The sequence below is a fragment of the Scatophagus argus genome, chromosome 4 (assembly GCF_020382885.2).
Source record: "Scatophagus argus isolate fScaArg1 chromosome 4, fScaArg1.pri, whole genome shotgun sequence".
NCBI classification, from domain to species: Eukaryota; Metazoa; Chordata; class Actinopteri; family Scatophagidae; genus Scatophagus; species Scatophagus argus.
Window position 1 is genome coordinate 444,713 of NC_058496.1, and position 21,919 is coordinate 466,631.

The 21,919-nt window shown below is 45.2% G+C and overlaps 1 protein-coding gene across 6 annotated transcripts in view; it reads left to right on the top strand.

Moving 5' to 3' along the window:
- grin1b (glutamate receptor, ionotropic, N-methyl D-aspartate 1b) overlaps positions 1–17,127 on the top strand; it is a 31,757-nt gene extending 14,630 nt beyond the window's left edge. For 2 of the 6 annotated variants that reach the window (XM_046386496.1, XM_046386497.1), the window contains 14 exons: positions 2,912–3,086; positions 4,055–4,205; positions 4,557–4,643; positions 5,057–5,192; positions 5,431–5,558; positions 6,649–6,813; positions 7,753–7,871; positions 8,031–8,143; positions 8,254–8,402; positions 8,511–8,668; positions 8,815–8,976; positions 9,106–9,215; positions 9,453–9,598; positions 16,980–17,127. In XM_046386496.1, the coding sequence (XP_046242452.1) occupies positions 2,912–3,086; positions 4,055–4,205; positions 4,557–4,643; positions 5,057–5,192; positions 5,431–5,558; positions 6,649–6,813; positions 7,753–7,871; positions 8,031–8,143; positions 8,254–8,402; positions 8,511–8,668; positions 8,815–8,976; positions 9,106–9,215; positions 9,453–9,598; positions 16,980–17,045 (1,865 nt within the window). In that variant the 3' untranslated portion in view covers positions 17,046–17,127. Of the gene's footprint in view, positions 1–2,911; positions 3,087–4,054; positions 4,206–4,556; positions 4,644–5,056; positions 5,193–5,430; positions 5,559–6,648; positions 6,814–7,752; positions 7,872–8,030; positions 8,144–8,253; positions 8,403–8,510; positions 8,669–8,814; positions 8,977–9,105; positions 9,216–9,452; positions 9,599–11,356; positions 13,294–14,899; positions 15,008–16,979 lie in introns of those variants that run through there. The other 4 variants (XM_046386492.1, XM_046386493.1, XM_046386494.1 and 1 more) reach the window with 3 other exon arrangements.
- The last annotated feature ends 4,792 nt before the right edge of the window (positions 17,128–21,919 follow it).

Genomic DNA, 21,919 nt, shown 5'->3' on the forward strand with positions numbered 1-21,919 from the left:
CTTCTGACTGCTGGTTGAACGTTTAAACATCCACCAAAGGAAGTGAAGGACAACATGTTTAAAGGTTCCTAACCACTGCTCATTGTAACTGTGTGGCTTTAAATGTGTCTAACATCTTTTGTTTGTTTCATCTTCTATAGTGTGTGTCGTCCGCCCGCCCGTCTGCCCGTTTTCACAGTAGACAAGCCAATAACATGTGCTGCTATCGGGGAGGGGGCGGGGTTAAGCTCTATTTGAGTTCAGTGAGGTGGGGGTGGGAGGTTTATAAACAGCTAATTTTGCTGCAGTTACCTTGACGTGTGTCTGAACAAACACTGGTAAGATGCCGCCGCTGCTTCCTGTTTCCTGCTTGATGCTTTGCCCTTTGCCATTGGTCAAAAGAGGCCCTGCCCATTGCAACATGGAGCCCCCTCCCCGAGCACTGGGGTGGGGTTTATTGAGTCAGCCGATTACTCTGTCAGCCAGATGATGATGATGACAATGATGATGATGATGATGATGTGGTGCAAATGGAGGTATACTATATGGCCAAAAGTATGTGGACAGCACTACTTTTGTTTTTCCTGTTTTGGATGAGTGATCTTTGAAGACAAATAACCCCCATGCAGATTTTTTGCAAGCACATGAATTACATTTCGTGGAGAAACTGTTATTTTTCATGCAAAGAACAATGAGACAAAAATCTGTTCTGTGCTCAGTAAATACATCTGCAATAAGTAAACTTTAAGACTGAGTGTGGCGGGTCATTGAAAAGTCAATACATACTGAACACAACAGATTTTTACTCAAATCACATGATTCTTTGTGTAATAATAATTTGTCCACAAAACATTATTTATCAGCCCATTGCAAAGTGTTGACTGACAAACTGTGACACTAATTTAATCTGGATTCATTTTATTTAAAAATAAAAACTGAACATTATAAACATTTTGTGCATCTCTCTGGCTGCTGACTAGTCGGCTTCCTGCTCTGTTGCTGTGGCTTTTTGTTTGAGAAAACATCCTCACCAACCAGCTGCTGCACTCTTAAAAATGATGTGTAATTTTTCTACACATCTCGTCGCACGAGATGTGTCAAAAAATTATCTATCATAATCTTAAAAGTGCAGCAAGACTGCACTCTGAAAATAATCCTCAGCTGCTTTGTCTCTGTTGAAATGATTATTGGAGAGGTTTCTTTAAAAGGACTGTTTCAGTTTAAAACCTTTTTGTTGTGACATTAACCCACATGGTTTCAGTGTATTGTGCACATTTCTGTTTCATTTCTTATCCAGAGAAGAACAAAAAACAGTGAGGAGATCATGTGTCAGTGCTGCAGCACCCTGAAAGTATATATTATATTTGCCTGACATCATCCATGCACAGATCTCTAGAACATCTAGTACATGTCTAGACCAAAAGTCAACGTTGCCAGAGCTCTGCAAAAGCACAGTTTCTCATTTTCCCATCGGAATGTGGCCTTGGACCTCTCATTATGAAGGGATTTTGTGCAGGTGCACAGTGAGGGATTCATTACCTGTGTGGTTAGTTGCTACTTTATGAACAAAAGTCATACAAAGACCAGATGGATTGTGGCTCCAGGAGCCTTAAGGTAGCCTTTCTGGAACAGTTTTTAAAGACTTTTCTAGGTTGGATTATATGCAGGTTGTTTCTGAAACTATTCCTTAAAAAGAAACCTGTGAAGCAGCACTGTGACATTATGGATCTTGTTGTTGTTTTTCTTCACCAGACACTTGTCACATAATGAGGAAAACGTTCCTGTGTTTGGTGCTTCAGCTAGCTGAACAACCGTCTGCTAGCACTGTTAGCATTCCTCATTGGAAATAACAAACTTTTCACTTTATTTATTAGAAAAACTGTGTATTTATTAGAGTAAGTAGCTCCAACCATGCATTTGAAGTAGGACAGTTAATTGTGCCTACGTGTTTTAGTTGAAGGAGTTGGACATACCAGTTTATTTTAATCAGGGTGCTACACGGTGCTCATTTGTTTCAGTTTAAAGCTGTGACAGTGGTGTCCTAGAGGAACATTAAATCACTTAAGGGCAAGATGCTAGCTTGTTCTACCCTCTAGTTTTAGGGAAGGATTTTGGCTTGTTGTTGTTGTAAGTGAAGCTGTATTTTTGGTGGTAAATATTAGCTAGCTGTTCTCAGCGGTTTTGGTGGGAAATGCTCACAGTGTTAGCTAGCTGTGCCAAGTAGTTACAGTAGTAAATATTAGCTGTCTGTACCTTTTGGTTTTCTCAGGACATCTTAACAGTCCTGAAACAATTGTTTTTGAAAGTTTTAACAAGGAACATTAGCTGTTCCATTCTCAGTGGTTTCAGGGAAGAGATGTTCACAGGAGCTTTCTTTTAGCTGCTCCCGTAAGTTTCATTTCGTCTGGTGTCATGTGAAAACCTGTTCTCTGTGGTTTCGGTGGGGAATGCTAACAATGTTAGCTGTTCCCAGTTCTCTCGGTGAGGGATGCTAACAGTACTCGGCTGATGTTGTGAGTCAGCTAGAGGACAAAAGTAGATGTTTGTCATCGCAGTGTGACAAGTTTCTGCTGAAGGAAAACACCAGACGCAGTTCATAACGTCTCAGTGAGGCTTCTGATGTCCTGAGAGACAAACGGCTGTGATTCTCAGAGTGAACTCCCAGCATGCAGATTGGCATTACTGAACACTGACCCGATGCCTGAAGCCCTGAGTGTGTTTGTGTGTGTGAATTACACTGAAGCACTCCTTTAGTTACTTCTGTAAAATTAAAGTGTGTGTGAGACTTTTTAATTAACATCTGTATGAACGAGGGCAGTTTTCAGTCTGCAGCCTATTTAACTTCCTGCTGTGTGTGTGTGTGTGTGTGTGTGTGTGTGTGTGTGTGTGTGTGTGTGCACATGTGCACATGTGAATGCGTTATGTGTCGCAGGCCTGCTGGGCCTCCAGCTGATTAACGGTAAAAATGAGTCGGCGCACATTGCGGACGCCGTCGCAGTGGTGGCTCAGTCCCTGCAGGAGCTTTTTGAGAAGGAGAACATCACAGAGCCTCCGCGGGGCTGCGTGGGAAACACCAACATCTGGAGGACAGGACCACTCTTCAAACGGTCAGTACCTCCACCGACTGGGGCCTCGATTCTTGTTCTACGTGTTGACCTTTGAATCCTCATGAAGTCAGGAACATGAGTGACATGCTGAATCTGAATAAAACCTGTGTAAACCTGTGGGTCACTAAAATCCTGGCAGACTCGCTGATTGGTTGTTTTTCTGTAATCACACATCATATCTGATTCCTTCTCAGTTCATGTTTATATGATTTATTGTAGATCGCTTCACAGCGCTGCTTTTCGGAAATACAAACTGTGCAGTACATCCGTATTTGTCACTGTAAGAGGCTGATAACTGGAAGCTTGTGGCCTGAGACTGAGGCTTGTTAATAAGTGGATGTTCACCGCTCAGAGGGGGGGAAGGGACGAAGGTTAACGGGCCATCAGCTCAGGTTAATCCAACCATACCTCATAATGTCGCTCTGCTAGCTGCACGAGCTAATGAGGTCAAGTGTTGGTGTATGCGATGGGGGAACATTTCTCTATCAACCTTCAGTGTGAGTGAGAATAATAAGAGAATAATTCTGATGTAAGGTTGTCTTCATGTCACACAGATCGCAGCTGCAGCCTCCTCCACACTGCGCACACACACACACGCACATCTGCACACAGGTCATACAACAAATAAAAATAAATATATGTGTGAAAATATTACATACAAATAATATTATATTAAATAATACTAATAATATTAAACATTATTATTATGTCCAGAGGCACCTCACTGATCTGATCTAGATTCATCTCCAACTCAGTCTGAGACAACAAGGACACTGGAGCTGTCTGTCAGTCCTCGTCCACTCTGTGTGACCTCTGTGGACCATCGAGTCAGTTCTGTTCCTGTGGTCCACTGTCACAGACAGTGTCAGTGTCTCTGCAGCCCCGCAGCAGCGCCATCATGTCACCTTTTCTTACTTCAAGTCATGAATCTTGATCTTTACGATGCTGTTGCTCTCTCATTGGCTCAGGGTGCTGATGTCATCAAAGTACCCTGACGGTCTGACGGGACGGATTGAGTTTAACGACGACGGCGACCGACGCTTCGCCACCTACAGCATCCTGAACTACCAACAGAAACCAGGTCGTCTCGTCCAGGTTGGGGTTTTCAATGGATCACAGGTACAGTACGCTAATGTACACCTGTTCACAACCTGTTCACACCTGATGTAAACTGGTTAACCTGTGAAAACAGTAATACAAATGAGCTGTAAGATGTGGATGTCTTATCGGTCTAAAGGATTTTCTCCGTGTCTGTTGTTCAGATGTTAACTTACTAAACTACTGGAAGTGTGTGTGTGTGTGTGCCTGTGTGTGTGTGTGTGTGTGTGTGTTGGTCTCCCCCCTCTTTAACTATTGATGTGCAGATGCAGTATTGATGCTGTCATTTAGTCAGCTTGTCACAGTGAGACCTGCCTGAAACAACATAACAACCTGTGTGTGTGTGTGTGTGTGTGTGTGTGTGTGGTTCAGGTTGTGATGAACCCTCAGAGGAAGATCATCTGGCCTGGAGGAGAGACAGAGAAACCAGTTGGATACCAGATGTCGACTAAACTGAAGGTACTGCTGTAAAGTTGCAGTCTCTGGGTTTTCAAGACGGCACAGCTGCACATAAAGTCAGTGTGAATGAAAAACGTGGGTTTCATAAAACTGAGGAAGACTAATATGATGTAAAATGGAATTTAAATAGACATGTAATCATGCAGTCAGGTGAGCTGCTGGTCCACAGATCTGAGGTCAAAGTGTCTTTTAGTCCTGGATGGAGGAGCAACCAGCAGACCTGATGAGAGGAGCTCAGAGAGCTTCAGCACGTCTCTAATGCTGTCTGACCCTGCAGAGCCTGAACCCTGACCCGAACTGAATTATTGTTCTCAGAGTCAGGCTCAGACAGTGTGAATGTTCTCTACGCTCACCTTGACAGCAGCTGTTACAGGTGTGTGTGTGTGTGTGTGTGTGTGTGTGTGTGTGTTCAGATTGTGACGATCCATCAGGAGCCGTTTGTTTACGTGAAGCCAACAAAGGCTGACGGGACCTGCAAAGAAGAGTACACCGTCAACGGAGTCTTAATCAAGAAGGTGATCTGCACTGGACCCAACGGGACCATCCCAGGTACACACACACACAAGTTGGTTCACAAACATCTGTAGTTATTGATAATGAAGTGAGACAGGTTGATTTATTTTTTATTTTCTGATTCGGGTAGAAAACCTCTCATGTTTGAAACTCGCAGGAAGAAGCTGATGGAGAAAATAAAAGTTCTAAAGAATAACTTTTAACCTCAAAGTTTGTCACAAAGACATACAAACAAAGCACCAGTGCGTGTGTGTGTGTGTGTGTGTGTGTTCAGGTCAGCCCATCGTCCCTCAGTGCTGCTATGGGTTCTGCATTGACCTGCTCATCAAGCTGGCGATGAGCATGAACTTCACCTACGAGGTTCACCTGGTGGCTGATGGGAAATTTGGCACGCAGGAGCGAGTAAGTAATTCTGTGTGTTATATATGGGCTGGTGGTGGTCGTGTTGGCGGGAGGCTGCATATTCAGTCATGTACGGAGTCCTCTTCACCTCATCCTGCTGGAGTCCTGCTGGAGTCCTGCTGGAGTCCTGCACTCTTCCTGTGACTTTCCCCTGCCATTTCATCCATTTCCTTTTCCTGCCACTGGGCAAGAGAAAAACAGATTGATAGGTAGGCTAGTTTCTCTCATCTTGTTTGACTGGAGTCTCGGTACACCATCCTCTTGTTCCTCTGTGGTGGTTTAATGGCTCAGATGGGAGCATTAGCGCCCCCTGCTGTTCATCTCCATCGCACGGTGAACTCACAGCAGCAGTGGACGGGAACACATTCATGTTTTATTTGGAACATTTTATGATCATTCAGTAAAAATGTGTTGCTGTTGATGTCGCCATGACCTGTTTACAGATTCAACACCAGCACATCACTGTGGCTTGTTGCCATGGTAACCACGTCTCTGTCCCTGACTCCGACCTTGTTGAGGCCGAGAGACATTTAGCCATTACTCTCTCTCTCTGCTGCTCTCTTAGCTGCTCCAAATGACACCATCTCTCCTCTCAGCTCCTCCATCACCTCCTCCTCCAGTCTGTCTGCTTTCCAGCTCCTCCTCCTCATGTCACATGTTTCCTTTTTTCTTTGTGTCCGCCTGTCTCTCTTCAGAGATTTATTTATAGCTCATGTCAGCTTCATTTTCCTGAAAGAGAAAAGATTTGTTGATAAAATGAAATCACTCGCTGCTTCTAAAAGCAGAGTGATGCAGTGACTCTTCTTTGTTACAATAAGATGATAAGAGGTTTTGTGCAGTTTATTCCTATGAATTACTTTCTGTAATATTTCTAACAGTATTAAAGTGGTGAGTTGTTTTCTGTCTGTCCTATTTCAGCCAAAAACTGTGAATATCTTATTTGCTAACATAAAACAAAATACATTTTTGTTAAATCTTTTAATAGTTTCTTTTGTGCAAGCGAACTCAGCTCTGGATGGAGCAGGTTCTCAGTTGATTCAGCAGAAAATGGACTTGTGACATGTTCTCTGGTGCCTCCGTCCTCCTGCAGGTAAACAACAGCAATAAGAAGGAGTGGAACGGGATGATGGGGGAGCTGCTGGGAGGTCTGGCTGACATGATCGTCGCACCTCTCACCATCAACAATGAGCGTGCTCAGTACATCGAGTTCTCCAAACCCTTCAAATACCAGGGGCTCACCATCCTCGTCAAGAAGGTCAGCAGCTTTCCTGCTTCTGCTTGAGTTTCAACTGATCCCGAGTTCACGGGGGCTCAAGAGATGACGTTTTCATTGCTTGTGGATTAGGTGGCAAACTTGTTTGTGTTTTAGTTTCTTGTTGCACAGAAACAAATGCAAGTGGACCAAAAGACTTTAGAATAAAAGGACACGATAATGCTCTGGAGAAGCTCCTGTTTGCCTCAAAAAGGACGCATGCTTTGTTGTTAGTGCAGGTGTTAGCTTCTGACTGCTAGCTGTTGATGTTGCTCATCCTCTTCCCCTCTGCTCCAGAACTCATTTGTGCCCAGACTGAGCCCACCTCAAAGAGGCTCGATAAGGTTGTTTTAGTGTGAACGACTGCAACAATCAAATGAGTGTTGCGTAAACACATGGTGGCGCAGAGAAGAGGAGGAAGAGTCCTTTATCCTCAGTGCGATGGGGTTAAACAGACTTGATGCGACAGTCTGAACCTTCTCACAGTTTCAGCCTCTGTTCAGTCCCTACGATATTTTGGGATATTTTAGGTCAGAGTGACCCACTTCACAGCCAACGATCCACAGCAGCAGGAAGCAAGTCGATAGTTTCCATCGGCCCCCCGGTGGCATCATACCACGTCAACACATCTGGTCTGCTGCTGTTTTAATTGATGAATATTAGATCTGTGAAGGCTGCAAACTCTCCACGGTACTCTCTTGTAGTTTGGGCCGTCAGCAGCCCCAGCCTTACCCAGCCTTCCTGGATTTTGTGACCAGAACCCCCTATAAACTGAAATTTCAGTGACAACTGATGACTCTGCTTGGATTAGCCGTGAAACACCTTCAAGTCAGTCTTCACAAGTCCAGACGCCTTGCTTTAACTCTTTGAGCGATGACTCTGCTTGCGCCCAGCACATTCCTGTTGTACATGATGACGATGTGTTTGTGTTCATGTGTTTAGGAAATCCCTCGCAGCACTCTGGACTCGTTCATGCAGCCGTTCCAGAGCACACTGTGGCTGTTAGTTGGTCTGTCGGTCCACGTGGTGGCAGTGATGCTTTACCTATTAGACCGGTTCAGGTATATAAGCACTCTGTCAGAGTACATCACCATAAAATGCAGAATTTCATTGTGGCCGATATGAGCAGCAGAAACGGTTGCAGCAGACAACACAATACAGCACAACAAAAAATAATATGGTGCCATACAGTGACAGAACATCCCTGTGTGCCTGTGCAGCCCGTTTGGAAGGTTTAAAGTGAACAGTGAGGAAGAAGAAGAAGATGCCCTCACCCTGTCCTCCGCCATGTGGTTCTCATGGGGAGTACTGCTGAACTCTGGGATAGGAGAAGGTTGGTGTTCCTCTGATCAGACACATCCTGTCCTCCAGCCCTGCTTACTACAGAGTGATAACATCTGTCTGTCTGCCTGTCTGTCTGTCTGTCTGTCTCTCTCTGAGTAGGAGCTCCCAGGAGTTTCTCAGCCAGGATTCTGGGTATGGTTTGGGCAGGTTTTGCTATGATCATCGTAGCATCATATACTGCCAACCTGGCAGCCTTCCTTGTGTTGGACCGGCCTGAGGAGCGCATCACTGGCATCAATGACCCCAGGGTGAGGGACCGCTCTCTCGAGCCCACACGCTCTCTGTGTATGAATCAGTGGCCCACATGCTTCTTCATTCGTTTCTGACCCTTTGTACTCTGTTGTACTTGTTTTTAGCTTCGTAATCCATCAGATAAGTTCATCTATGCCACAGTGAAGCAGAGTTCGGTGGACATCTACTTTAGACGGCAGGTGGAGCTGAGCACCATGTACCGGCACATGGAGAAACACAACTACGAGAGTGCTGCTGAGGCCATCCAGGCCGTCAGAGACAAGTACACAGTACTTTGCACAGTTAGCAGCCACAAGATGTATTCCTGTACCTCAGAGATGTGAAACTGTAGACTGGTGTGGTCCATTACTGAGCTATTGATTTCCACCTCCCACATTCCCAATGCACCCCCCCTCCCCTCCCCTGTAGCAAGCTTCATGCCTTTATATGGGACAGCGCTGTGTTGGAGTTTGAGGCATCGCAGAAGTGCGATCTAGTGACGACGGGAGAGCTTTTCTTCCGTTCCGGGTTTGGGATTGGAATGCGGAAAGACAGTCCATGGAAACAGAACGTGTCTCTGGCTATTCTCAGGTAAAAACACCCTAACCCATACTGGTACTCCCTGGTAATAAATAATCTGAAGCTTCATTTATAACACTGATGTTTCAAAATACTCCTGACTTGCCTGGCTGTATAAACCCAGTTGTGCTTGGTACTCAGCTCTCATGAGAATGGTTTCATGGAAGACCTGGACAAGACTTGGGTTCGATATCAGGAGTGCGACTCCAGGAGCAACGCCCCTGCTACGCTTACCTTTGAGAACATGGCAGGTATGAAACAGACCTACAGATGGTGTGAGACTGAAACCTGTTCTTCTGTAGGAATATGTAAAATGTTGGTTGAGCAGGCAAAATTCAAAACCCAGTTAATGGGAAAAGTCTGTATTAATCCCACAAATGACAAAACACATTACCCAGCAGTCCTCCTGTGGGGGAAGGAGCTTTCTTTTTGACCTAAATGGACAGTGACTTGACAAAGCCAGGTGTGAGCTCACCTGTCTTCCTCAGGTGTGTTCATGCTGGTTGCTGGTGGCATCGTTGCTGGGATCTTCCTCATCTTTATAGAGATCGCCTACAAACGACACAAAGACGCTCGAAGGAAACAGATGCAACTCGCCTTCGCTGCTGTGAACGTCTGGAGGAAGAACCTGCAGGTACCAGACTCTACTGCACTCCACTGTCCTCTACTGTCCTCTGCTGCACTCCACTGTCCTCTACTGCACTCTACTGTCCTCTACTGTCCTCCACTGTCCTCTACTGCACTCTACTGCCCTCCACTGTCCTCTACTGCACTCTACTGTCCTCTAATGCCCTCCACTGTCCTCTACTGCACTCCACTGTCCTCTACTGCACTCTACTGTCCTCTACTGCACTCCACTGTCCTCTACTGCACTCCACTGTCCTCCACTGTCCTCCACTGTCCTCTACTGCACTCCACTGTCCTCTACTGCACTCCACTGTCCTCTACTGCACTCCACTGTCCTCTACTGCACTCTACTGCCCTCCACTGTCCTCTACTGCACTCTACTGTCCTCTACTGCACTCCACTGTCCTCTACTGCACTCTACTGTCCTCTACTGTCCTCTACTGCACTCCACTGTCCTCCACTGTCCTCTACTGCACTCCACTGTCCTCTACTGCACTCTACTGTCCTCTACTGCACTCCACTGTCCTCTACTGCACTCCGCTGTCCTCTACTGCACTCCGCTGTCCTCTACTGCACTCCACTGTCCTCCACTGTCCTCCACTGTCCTCTACTGCACCCCACTGTCCTCCACTGTCCTCCACTGTCCTCTACTGCACTCCACTGTCCTCTACTGCACTCCACTGTCCTCCACTGTCCTCCACTGTCCTCTACTGCACTCCACTGTCCTCTACTGTCCTCTACTGCACTCTGCTGTCCTCTACTGCACTCCACTGTCCTCTACTGCACTCCACTGTCCTCTACTGTCCTCTACTGCACTCTGCTGTCCTCTACTGCACTCCACTGTCCTCTACTGCACTCCACTGTCCTCCACTGTCCTCCACTGTCCTCTACTGCACTCCACTGTCCTCTACTGTCCTCTACTGCACTCTGCTGTCCTCTACTGCACTCTAGTGTCCTCTACTGTCCTCTACTGCACTCTGACTTGACCCTACATTGTATGTGCTGTGATTCTAATGTGCTCAGCTTTCTTTTTTGCTGCTGTTCCCTTTCTTTTATTTCTTCTCCTGTTTTATTTTACCTCTCTGGGACAAAATGTCTGTGCTCAGTAGTGCTCTCTAATCTGGGATTATTGATGGAGGAAGGCTCTTCTGCATATGAATGTTTGTCATGTTTATCTCCTGCTCTTACTGTTCAGACTTATAGAGGCAGTTCAACTCAACTCATCATTATTTGTCATATGGAAGTTAAAGTCAACAATACCATGAAATGTGTTGGACAAGAGATGAAGTGGTCAACTCGGCCACAATGTGCTCACTTTAAAATATACAGATAGTTGCTAACCTGTGCTAGGTTTAAAAATGCAAGAAGAAGAGTACATGTAATCACCAGCTCAGCTCGCTAACGTTACAGCTCAGCTGAGCAGGACAACATTCATGTTTACATCCCGCACTGTTGCGAGCACAAGCCTCTGGTCCACACAATGTACGTGCCCTTCTGCACAGTAACACTGAAAGAAAGTAGTTCCTACATGAGCAGTAATTTCACTCTGATGACAACATGACAATAAACTAAGATTTACCAGCAGGGTCTGTTCCCTGCATACACTGCCCTGTTTGAACAGTAAATCAGTTCCTTCAGAATCAGAGACAAACTCAGAGACAAACTCAGGAGTGTGAAACAGTTCAAACTGTCTTCACAAAATATTTATGTTGTTGCTGTAATGTCGTCAGGAACCTGAAGACCCAAAAAATGTGTTTTTATTCAGCCTGTGGTTCAGAACCCGACACTGAGGCATGATGGGAACACCGACACGACGTGTTTTTCCAGACCGCTTGTGGAGTTGTGTATGTGTGTGTCCACGGGGACTCGTCCACAAACCTCCTGTTCACTCCGTCTGTTGCTTCCTGTCAGCACTGCAATGCAACACATGTTAGAGTCAAAGCTGAGCTGCTCTGTACAGATGGAGACACAGTTCATTCACTCAGGCTTCTCGTCAGGAAACCTTTGGTCAACGCACCAGTAACGCAGCAGGATGCAACTCACCAAAAAATAATCAACCAAACAATAAATAGCAGTTATGTGAGTCTGCCTCACAAGAAATCTGACTGGAAGCTTCTTCATAGTTCAAACACGCATAAAAATAAAGCTGGTCCTAAAGCTGTGCTGCTGAAACACACATTAATAATCATCATTTCTCTGCCTGGATTAGCACTTCAAACAATAACCGCTAAAGGCTAACAGCTAGCAGAGGATGATTAGCACTTCAAACAGCTGTGTCTTAAGGCAAAGAGTTGGCCAAGCAGGATTAGCACATGAAACACGGCAGAATCGTGAGAGGAGATGCTGCTTGGTTTTCAGTATTGTCAGACAGCCCGGCAGCTCCACAGCTGAGAAACTGGGAAAAACTGGACAAATTCTGGTGAATCAGCGTTTCTCACCTGCAGGCCAGCGTTCCTGATCTTAATTATATTATTGATATTGTTCATGTGGTCCTGTTCTGCTGGGTCAAAGTCTTCCACTGTTGTGTCGCTGCTGATGGACTGGATTGTTCGCTCAGTGTAGATCAGACACATGTCTGTGGGCTCTGTCAGCTCCCTGAAAACACACTGTGCCAGTTTGTCCCAGTCTGACGGCCGGTCCGGGGCTCTGAATGAAACTATGATCAGTGTGTTGAGCTGATGTTGTTTTCCATTTCAAACTGAATGTGTTGAATTCAAACTGGGCTGGGTGTTGTTGAGTATGAACATGTTTTCTTTTTACTTTTCTTTTCATGTTAAGTATATCAGTAAGTGTAAGTCTGGGGATATTGTGTGTTTTTCTTGTCATCACCACAGTATTACCGCAGTATTGAGTTCCCGCCCCACTCGTCTGAGCCAGTCAGAAGCAGCGCTCAGCTGGCAATCATGCTGTTTCAACCCCTTTTTATTGTAGCATCAAATAACTAGTTAAAAACCAAGCTGATCAGAAAAATGAACACAAACATCAGTGTGGTAAGAACTACCTTAATTGACAGAAACCATCTTTTGGAAAATTTTATTTGACATGTACTTTGAGTTTTCAGTTTGGCTCATCTACCATCTGCTAACATTGAGGGGGAGGAGCTTATGAGCTGTACTGCAGCCAGCCACCAGGTGGCGATCCAGTGCTCTGGATTGACTGTTGTCCATCACTTTATGCATTTTTTGGGCTGTTTTATGATATGCTGAGTCACCACAGTCAGTGGATTTATTGACAGGGTGAAATATATCTGCACCAAACTGCTGAACTCTGATGAACCGTGTGTTGACAGGAAGGAAAATACAGAATAATGCCAGATTTACTGCAGTGAAAGTACAATGAGTGGTTGGTGTACCCAGCTCTGCTCTAAAGTGTTGATGATGTCTTTATATGATGTTAGAGGTGAAGCAGCACGTCGTCATCCACGTGCCCCCAACCGCCCTCACCAGGACAGGTGACATTATAGCAACAAAGTGTTGGTATAATGATCTGATGTGCTCATACTGCTTCATTCACTCATCCACCATCTTTGTTACCCCCCTTCACCCTCAGGATGTATTTCCTTTGCTCTGTGTGAGTCACTTCCTGTTGTCTTCCTGTGTTTGTGCCTCATGTTGCTGATTTACCTGCTGCTGTGTGTCTGTGGGCAGTAAAACAGACTGACGTGTTTTACTGAAGCATCATGTCTGTGGAGGTAAACACAGCGTGCGAGGGTTCGATCACGTGACACAACATGTGACTGAGCAGCCAACTCAGCTCACATGTGATTGGCTGCTCATCTCACACCTGCAGGGATTCAGCTCACCTGCGTGAGCCGTCACGTCTCCGAGCTATCGCAGACCGCAACGTGTTTACCTCCACACGCTTCATCTGACACACACACATACACAGTACAAAGTCAGCATTACTACATGAATAAATACATAAATGTACTTCATAACCACCAGGATTACCACAATAAACTGCACTACATACTGAATACTTTGCTATACTATTACAATATATTATAGATAGATGACTTTATTCATCCCCGAGGGGAAGTTAGGTTAGGTTATAATTAGATTATACTGTACTACATTGCTGTTTACTGTTACTCTGGACCCTCTACTATGTGATACTAAACTACACTGTATCCTAGTACTACCTATATGTACTATACTACATTGTATACTATTACTATGCTGTGTTACTCTGTGCAGCATTACAATGTACTGTACTATACAGTACTATGGCATATTACAATATAGGCTATTACCAGATGGTACTATGCTACACAGTAATATACTGTGCTTTAGCACTTTGTATTATACCACACTTCAGTGCAGTGTACACACCGTACTGTACTGTTATTTTGTCCATCATGTAACATAAGTGTACTTTATTACACAGAGTTTTGGTATGGGCTGATGGATTTTACAGCAACATGTTCTACTGTGGTACACTTACTACTTAATATGGAAAGTGTGTACCATACTCACTATAATACAGTTATTGTACTATGCTACACTAAACTGTAGTATATTAAACAGTTCTATACTGTGCTACATTATACACTGTTGCTAAGCTATAGTACACTCACAGTATACTATTACTACACCATATTACACTATACAGTATTACATTATACTGTACTCTACTCAACCATACTGTACTGTACTGTACTATTCTGTTCTGTTTGTAGTTTACTACTGCACTGTACTGCATACTGTTAGTATATTAAGCCGATATAAGTGGTGCGGCTCAGACCTCAGGAATAAATGAGGGCCGGATTCAAGACCTCACCTGAGATCTCATGTTCTCACACGGTCTCATGATTACCACGGCCACAGAACATCGGCGTGACCGTTCTGACGGAACGTTGGCCCGACCGTTCTGAGGGTTCTGGACTCGTCTCCTGTTGGTTTATTTGTGTGGCAGCTGAAACGTGTACAGTAGAAGTACAGTACAGTGTGCTGATATGAGACAGAAGGATCGTTCAACTCTTGTACTACACTTTATACTGGTACCACACTGTGCCATGCTTTAATACATACTGTTAGTGTTCTGTGCTGTATAATGCTATACTATGTTATACTAAACTATACTATAATATATATGTGTGTGGTAGTGTAGCTGAGATCTGCCGTAAACAACACACTACACTGCACTTCACTGCACTGTACTACATTGTACTGCAGTGTAGTGTGTTGTATTGCAGTGTAGTGCGTCACACACACACACTCTGGGGTTGTGGCAGCGATCAGTGTGTGGCTGACGTGTCTCTGCTGCGTGTGTTAATGTGTGTGTGCACCTATCGTATCGTTTATTTTAGGATAGGAAAAGTGGTAGAGCAGAGCCCGAGCCCAAACTGAAAACCTCTTTTAGGTCCATCACTTCGACCTCCGACCTCAAACGGCGTAGGGCCTCCGGGGACGCCACGGTAAGGAGATGAAGACTACCTACCCTCCTCCTCCTCCTGCTGTCTCCTCTCATCATCTTCATCTTCCTCCTCCTCCTCTCCTGTCATCTGTCTGTCTCCTCTCTCCTCACATCTTCTGTCCTCCATCAGTACCGTTTTTTTAGTTGGTCTTTCTTCTTCTCATCTCCTCTCCTGCCATCTCATCTTCAGCTCTATCATCTCCTTGCTGACTCATCATGGCGGACCGTCTGTCGGGCAGCCATCTTTATCCTCCCACCACCATCGGCTCACCTGTCCCTCTGACAGACAGACAGACAGACAGACAGACAGGTGAGAGGAAGCAGATCGAAAGCGTTCGGTTCGATCCGTCCAGTCAGCTCAGGGCTCGTGCTGTCGCCTCGTGGCTTTTCCTCCTCACACGAGTCGTCCTCTTGCAAAGGAGAAGTGAAGAGGGTCAGACTGTGTGGTCTCTTTTCTCCTGTGGATGTTCTGTCCTCTCATCCCTCCTCTGTTTGTGTCCTGTCCTTTGTCTTCGTCCTGTCTCTCTCTCCATCCGTGCCGGTTCTGTCGTTTTTGTCCTCACCTTCCTCTCCTGTCATCTCTCTGTCCCTTCACCTCACCATCAGAATGTCCTCACGCCTGTCCAGTTGTCGTCCTTGCCAGGCGGCCTGCTGTTTCTCTCCTCTAACTTGTCTCCTTTTCAGTGAGGGGACCGTTTGACGAGCTGGTCAGTCTTAGCTGCCAGAGATGCTGATGTTTGAGTGGCTAACGATCGACTCTTGTTTCAGCCCACAGGATGAGCTCAGTGAGATTCGGTGCTTTCTGTCGGCCGCCGCCGGCGCCTCGTTTTCCTTTTCAGCCTGGAGGAAACGTCTGGTTTGAGTCCAGACCTGCAGGATTTTAGTGTGACAGAGAGGGTTTGTCTCCCTGAGGTGTGAAATCCTGAAATCTTTTGAACCCTCAGCACTTTGGCCTGCGTGTCCCCCTGACATCCTCGTCCTCAGGGTCAGACTGTGTGTCCCCGAGCTGCTGCTCAGTCTGCAGCAGTGACGGATCACACTCTCATCTCTCCTCTTTGTGCTCATCTCTTTATTTTCTATATGAGTGTTTTCTCTCTCTCGGTGGGTTTGAATGGTGTCCAGATCACATGCTGTGCTACACACACACTGCCTCTGTCCTCCTCTGCAAGCACGACCGACCTGTAGCCTGAACACACACACACACACACACACACACACGGCCGGCTCTCCATCACACACCACGACTGCAAAGCAGCCGTTCTGCAGTCAACCTCTTTAACGTTGACTGACCAGCACGTCATGAGTGAAGTTTCTGCTTGAAAAAAAATCACCCATAATTCAGTGGATTATCAGAGTGGTGGTTAGCAGCGGCCTCAAACGAAGGAATGAAAATTGAACAAAGTAAAACTCACAAACACAAAGTCCTTCAGCACACACACAGAAATCTTCAGGGCTGCTGGAACTATTTCTTCACAGACAACAGGGTGTCCATCCGCCCGGCACTTCTGTGTCTGTTGCTGCGCCCGGTTGCCATGAACAGTTTAGATGTCAGACCTGGCAACCCACAAGGCAAGTGGGATCTCATCTCTGCACACTTCAGGTAGCTAAAACAGGCTGCTCCACAACACATCTGTTTCCATGGTAACCAGCAGGTGCTCCAGACACGTGGAGGCAGCTTTCAACGCTCTCTGTGGCAGACCTGAGCTCAGATTACATGATAGCAGGCGGTATTTAATTCAGCAGCAGAAGAAGAAACAGGGTCACTTCTGATCAGGTCTGATGTGACACTCCAACAATACATTTTGAAGGTAAAAACAAACATAGCACTGATGACACTGAGAAAAATCCACAGGAAGTCAGGGAGAGTCAGACGTCCGCCATCTTGGCTCTGATGTTGAGTGTGTTGGATTAATGTGTGTGTTTCCTTTGCTCTCTCTCTCTCTCTCTCTCTCTTTTTGTCGCTCTCCCTGTAGCCGTACCCGACTGACATCACCGGCCAGCTCAACCTATCAGATCCCTCCGTCAGCACCGTGGTCTGAGAGAGAGCGAGCTTCACTGCTGCTGCTGAGCCACACACACACACACACACACACACACACGACAGACTGAGCTTCCTCTGAGACACTCATATAGAGATGGCATCACACTGTGCCAACACACACACACACACAAACACCATCTGTCATCGCAAACCCCACCCACACACACACACACACAGACACACACACACTCGCCTTGCTGTGCTTGTAGCCGTCTTTCACTAGAGGGTCTTTTATTTTGAAAGGACTGTTTCAAATGTGTTACTTTGTCTTCGATGTTGTGAACTTGATTCTGTTTCCTGTCTATCACACTGATTGATCGCACTGACTCTTCTATCCTTCTGATCAGTTTTGGAACTGGTTCATGTCGCTGAAAACTCAAACTCCTAAAATCCAACACACACAGAACCTGCCCATCAATCCGGGACCTATTGATCGATTCGGCACTGGTCAATCAATTGGGGACCTGTCGATCGATTGGCACCATTCAGTCGATTGGGAACCCGTCGATTGATGTGGGACCGGTCGATCGATTGGAACCTGATCACTGGCCAGAGTGTGGTGGGTGGGCCGAGCCTCTGGGTCAGGAAGGTCCTTGAACCCGACCCACAGAGGTCTCCTGGATCACTGCAGACTGAACCAGGATCTGTTGACTCGCGGTTAATGGAGTCTTGAGAGCTGAGGGGACAAACACGATTTGTGATGAAGGAAGAGGAGGGTTTGGTTCAGTGATTCGAGCAGAGCTTCTCGTTGCTGGTCAGACTTTATGTAGAAGTGTTTTCTAATGCTGTGGTGTGTGTGTGAGCAGCAGGCGCTTCTTTAGTTCAGTTTATTTCTGATATTTACTGTAAAAAGTCCAAACATTTGTGTATGTATATATGCACACAAAAATGTGTATATATATATACATATGTACACATTTTTGTGTCTTAGATAGATGGGTAGATAGTTTATTGATCCCGAGGAAACAGCAGTGTAGGTTAGTCAAAAAGTAAAACAAACAAGGCCTAACTGTTAGTACGAAGTAGACTAAATATGTACTAAATAAATGAAATATGCTACATAAAGTATAGTAAAGTGCAGAGAAAGCAGGCCGACCGGATTGACTGTGTGTATTCAAACAAGAGACTACAAACTACAGTGTAAACAGATGTAAATGGATTGCCACTCAAAACTCAAAACTCAAAACTTCGACAGTGCGGTTACTTGTGCAAAACATACAAGATAAGGTGCATAGTGGAGTAAATGTCCTCAGATTTTACGCCAGATGTGACTCTCAGACTGCCGCTGGGATGGTGACCCCTGAACACCTGGAGATGTGTTGTAGAGGCGGATGTGGACTGGGTTGAACTGATCCGTTCTCATGCTGTTCCACTTTTTAGTTTTGAAATTCTCTTCTCATTTGGTATGAAAACCCCAAATGAGATGCTGAGCTGCACTGAACTGTAGTCAGTCAGTTAAATTATTAAATATGAATTGATTAAATCTAATGAGTGAACACAATAAGAAACACACGTGCTTTGAATTTGTCACTTTTTAAATTAAGTTCTTTCAGCTTTAGTGTGAAGGAAAGGAGAGACACTGTCTTGTTTTAATTGTTTCAATTTTAAATCTCTTTATGTCGACAGAAAGGGGAAATGATATTTAATATTGTATAATAAGTATTTATATGAGATTCATTATTACTTCAACCTATAGAAAACCTGCTAAACAAATGTGAAGGTTTTATATTTCTACATGATGCTTTCCGAAATGTTTCATCTGATCTGAACCCAGTATTAATATCTGTGATGTTTTAGTGCCGCACCCTGCAGAAAATCTTTTAAGTGTACAGAATCCACAGTGTACTTCCTGAACCAGAGGCTCCGCCCACTGCCCCCTGACGGTCCCAGAGCATGATGGGACATGTAGTCACTGTGTCTGCTGACCATTCTGTCTACCTCCAACCTGCCACCAACACAAACTGATGTCCTGTGAAAACCTCCTAACTCCTCACAGGCCTGCTGGAGTTAGGAGGTTTTCACGCAACATAATAAAAACGCACTGTGAAGCTGAGAGCCTCACTGAGAACAATGACGAAGAGTGGACTCATCAGTTGGATCAGACGACGAGCACACATCGTCTGAACAGAACTGCACTTCTGTATTGGAACAGCTGACGGCTAAAGCTAACGACCTAGTAGCATGATCATGGCTAACTAGCTAATGCTAATGATCCACCGAAGGCTAACTTTACCTATTTACTACCTAATGCTAATGCTAATGATACCAGTAGTCGGGTTTGATCAGAACGATCTGTTCTTAAGAAGGGCTGACAAAAAGACTGCTCATCTTTCAAATGAAGTTCAAACTGCTCTCAGATCTTTCATTTTGGGTGTTTTGCAGCAGCCGAGACCAGCTGCTTTGTTGTCTCTGAAGACGAAAAGTCTTGCCGTCACGGTGGTCTTCGTCACTCCTCTGCAGGCTGATTTCTTGTCTGAAGCTCCTCAGAGGAAGCTGAATGAAGCGACGCCACTGATCTGAGATCAGCTCTGACCCAGTCACTCAGAGGCGACTCATTGTTTCATTGTTCTCAGTGATGTTCTCTCCTCACATGATGATCCTGATGCTGTCAAAGGGGGGCTGCACCAGCCAGGACTCGCTTCAGACCAGCAGCACATCACTGGGTTTAATACGCCACCCAGGAACATGAATGATGAAATGCTGACTGAACAACACTGAGTATCTGTGACTTTAAAGTGTCTCTGCCACAGCGTTTGGTTTGGTGATGACTGTGTTGCAGACTCTTCACTGCTGCTTTGGTCAAAGTGTAGGAGAGAACTTCATGTTGTAATCAAAGTTCAGCTTTATTGTACAGAACATGCATTCAGATCGTAATGCAGCCTCCACACGACGCTCAGCGCACGAGTAGAACAAAGAAAGACAACAGCGCATGCAGAAGTAGGACTAAAGGAAGAAACAGAACAGATACGCATACTGTGTGTGTGTACATGTATGCATGAAGATACAAAAACATGTCGGGTAACTGTGACGAGGCAGGAAACCGTATGGAAGCTGTGAGGAGCCGTTTGAGTTCAGATGTCCTCTTGGCTCTGAACACAACACGTCTACGCACCTGGACAGGTACAGACTCATCAGAGTAGAAACAAATGCGGTTGCAAGAAAAATTATGTGAACCCTTCGGAATTACTTGGATAAACTTGGGAATTCATTTTTCCGTCGATGACAGCAATCGGTCCAGGCCCCGAGGCAGCAAGGCAGCCCCAAACCGTGACGCCCCCTCCACCATGTTTCACAGTTGGGTTGAGGTTTTGATGTTGGTGTGCTGTGCCTTTTTTTCTCCACACATAGCGTTGTGCGTTCCTTCCAAACAACTCATCTGTTTCATCTGTTTCATCTGTCCACAGAATACTGTGCCAGTAGTGCTGTGGAGCATCCAGGTGCTCTTCTGCAAACTTCAAACGTGCAGCAGTGTGTTTTTTGGACAGCAATGGCTTCCTCTGTGGTGTCCTCCCATGAACTCCTTTCTCGTTTAATGACTTACTTATTGTAGATTTGTCAACAATAATGTTAGCATGTGCCACAGATTTCTGTAAGTCTTTAGCTGACGCTCTAGGATTCTTCTTCACCTCATTGAGCATTCTGTGCTGTGCTCTCACAGTCACGGTCACATCACAGGACGACCACACCCAGGGAGAGTAGCAACAGTGCTGAACTTTCTCCATTTGTAGACAGTCTGTCTTACCGTGGACACACGGACATCAAGGCTTTTAGAGATACTTTTGTGACCCTTTCCAGCTTCATGCAAGTGAACGATTCTGGATCTTAGATCTTCTGAGAGCTCTGTTGTGCGAGGCATGGTTCACGTCAGGCAATTCCTCTTGAGAACAGCAAACTCAAAACTGCTGTGTGTTTTTTATAGGGCAGGGCAGCGTTAACCAACACATCCAATCTCATCACATTGATTGGACTCCAGGTTGGCTAACTCCTGGCTCCGATCATTAGCCTAGGGGTTCAAGTACGTTTTCCACCCTGCGCTGTGTATGTTTACATGTTGCGTTCAATAAAAACATGAAAACCTTTTATGTGCAGTATTAGTTTAAGCAGACTGTATTTGTCTAGTGATGTGACTTAGATGAATATCAGAACATATTTTATGACCAATTTATGCAGAAATCCAAGTAATCCCAAAGGGTTCACATACTTTTTCTTGCAACTGTAAACACAATGCCATTACAGTCAGGCTGTTCAAGATTAATCTTACTGATTTTTGATTGTGTTTTTAAAAAATGGAAATTTTAAAATTCGGAAACATTTTAACAAATTTGCTAAATATGTTTTACTGCTGATCACAGTGAGGTTTTCCACGTGAGATCTTGAAGGCGACGGTTCAGAACGTGTGGCTTGTGAGAAATGGGTCCAGTGACACAGACTCAGGACCTGCTGTCCTGACGGGGAGGGACAAACCCGTGTGACGCAAATACAGGAAGTTAGTCGTCTCGTTCCTGATCTGCCTGCAGTCACGTTTCTTATTTTTTTCATGCTAACATTTGTGGAGAGCAAATATCCTCCTCAGAGAGGCTCAGAGGCTCCAGGTTCAGGTTTTTAGCGGGATAAGAGTGTCTGAAGCATAGTACAACCTTAAGTTAAAGGTCCCTGAAAGCAACACTTGCATTATTATTGTCCTGAGGCTCCGCATTGTTTCTTTATAAACAAAATAAGCAAAATTTAGCAAAATTTTTCCTGCGTGTCATCACATTTGCAAATGATTTAAGACTTAAAATACTGCGTAGTTTCACATTCCAAGTGTAATAAACCTGTTTTTCGAAGACGATCTGAGTTTGTGCAGCTCACCCTGACGGTTACATTGTGATG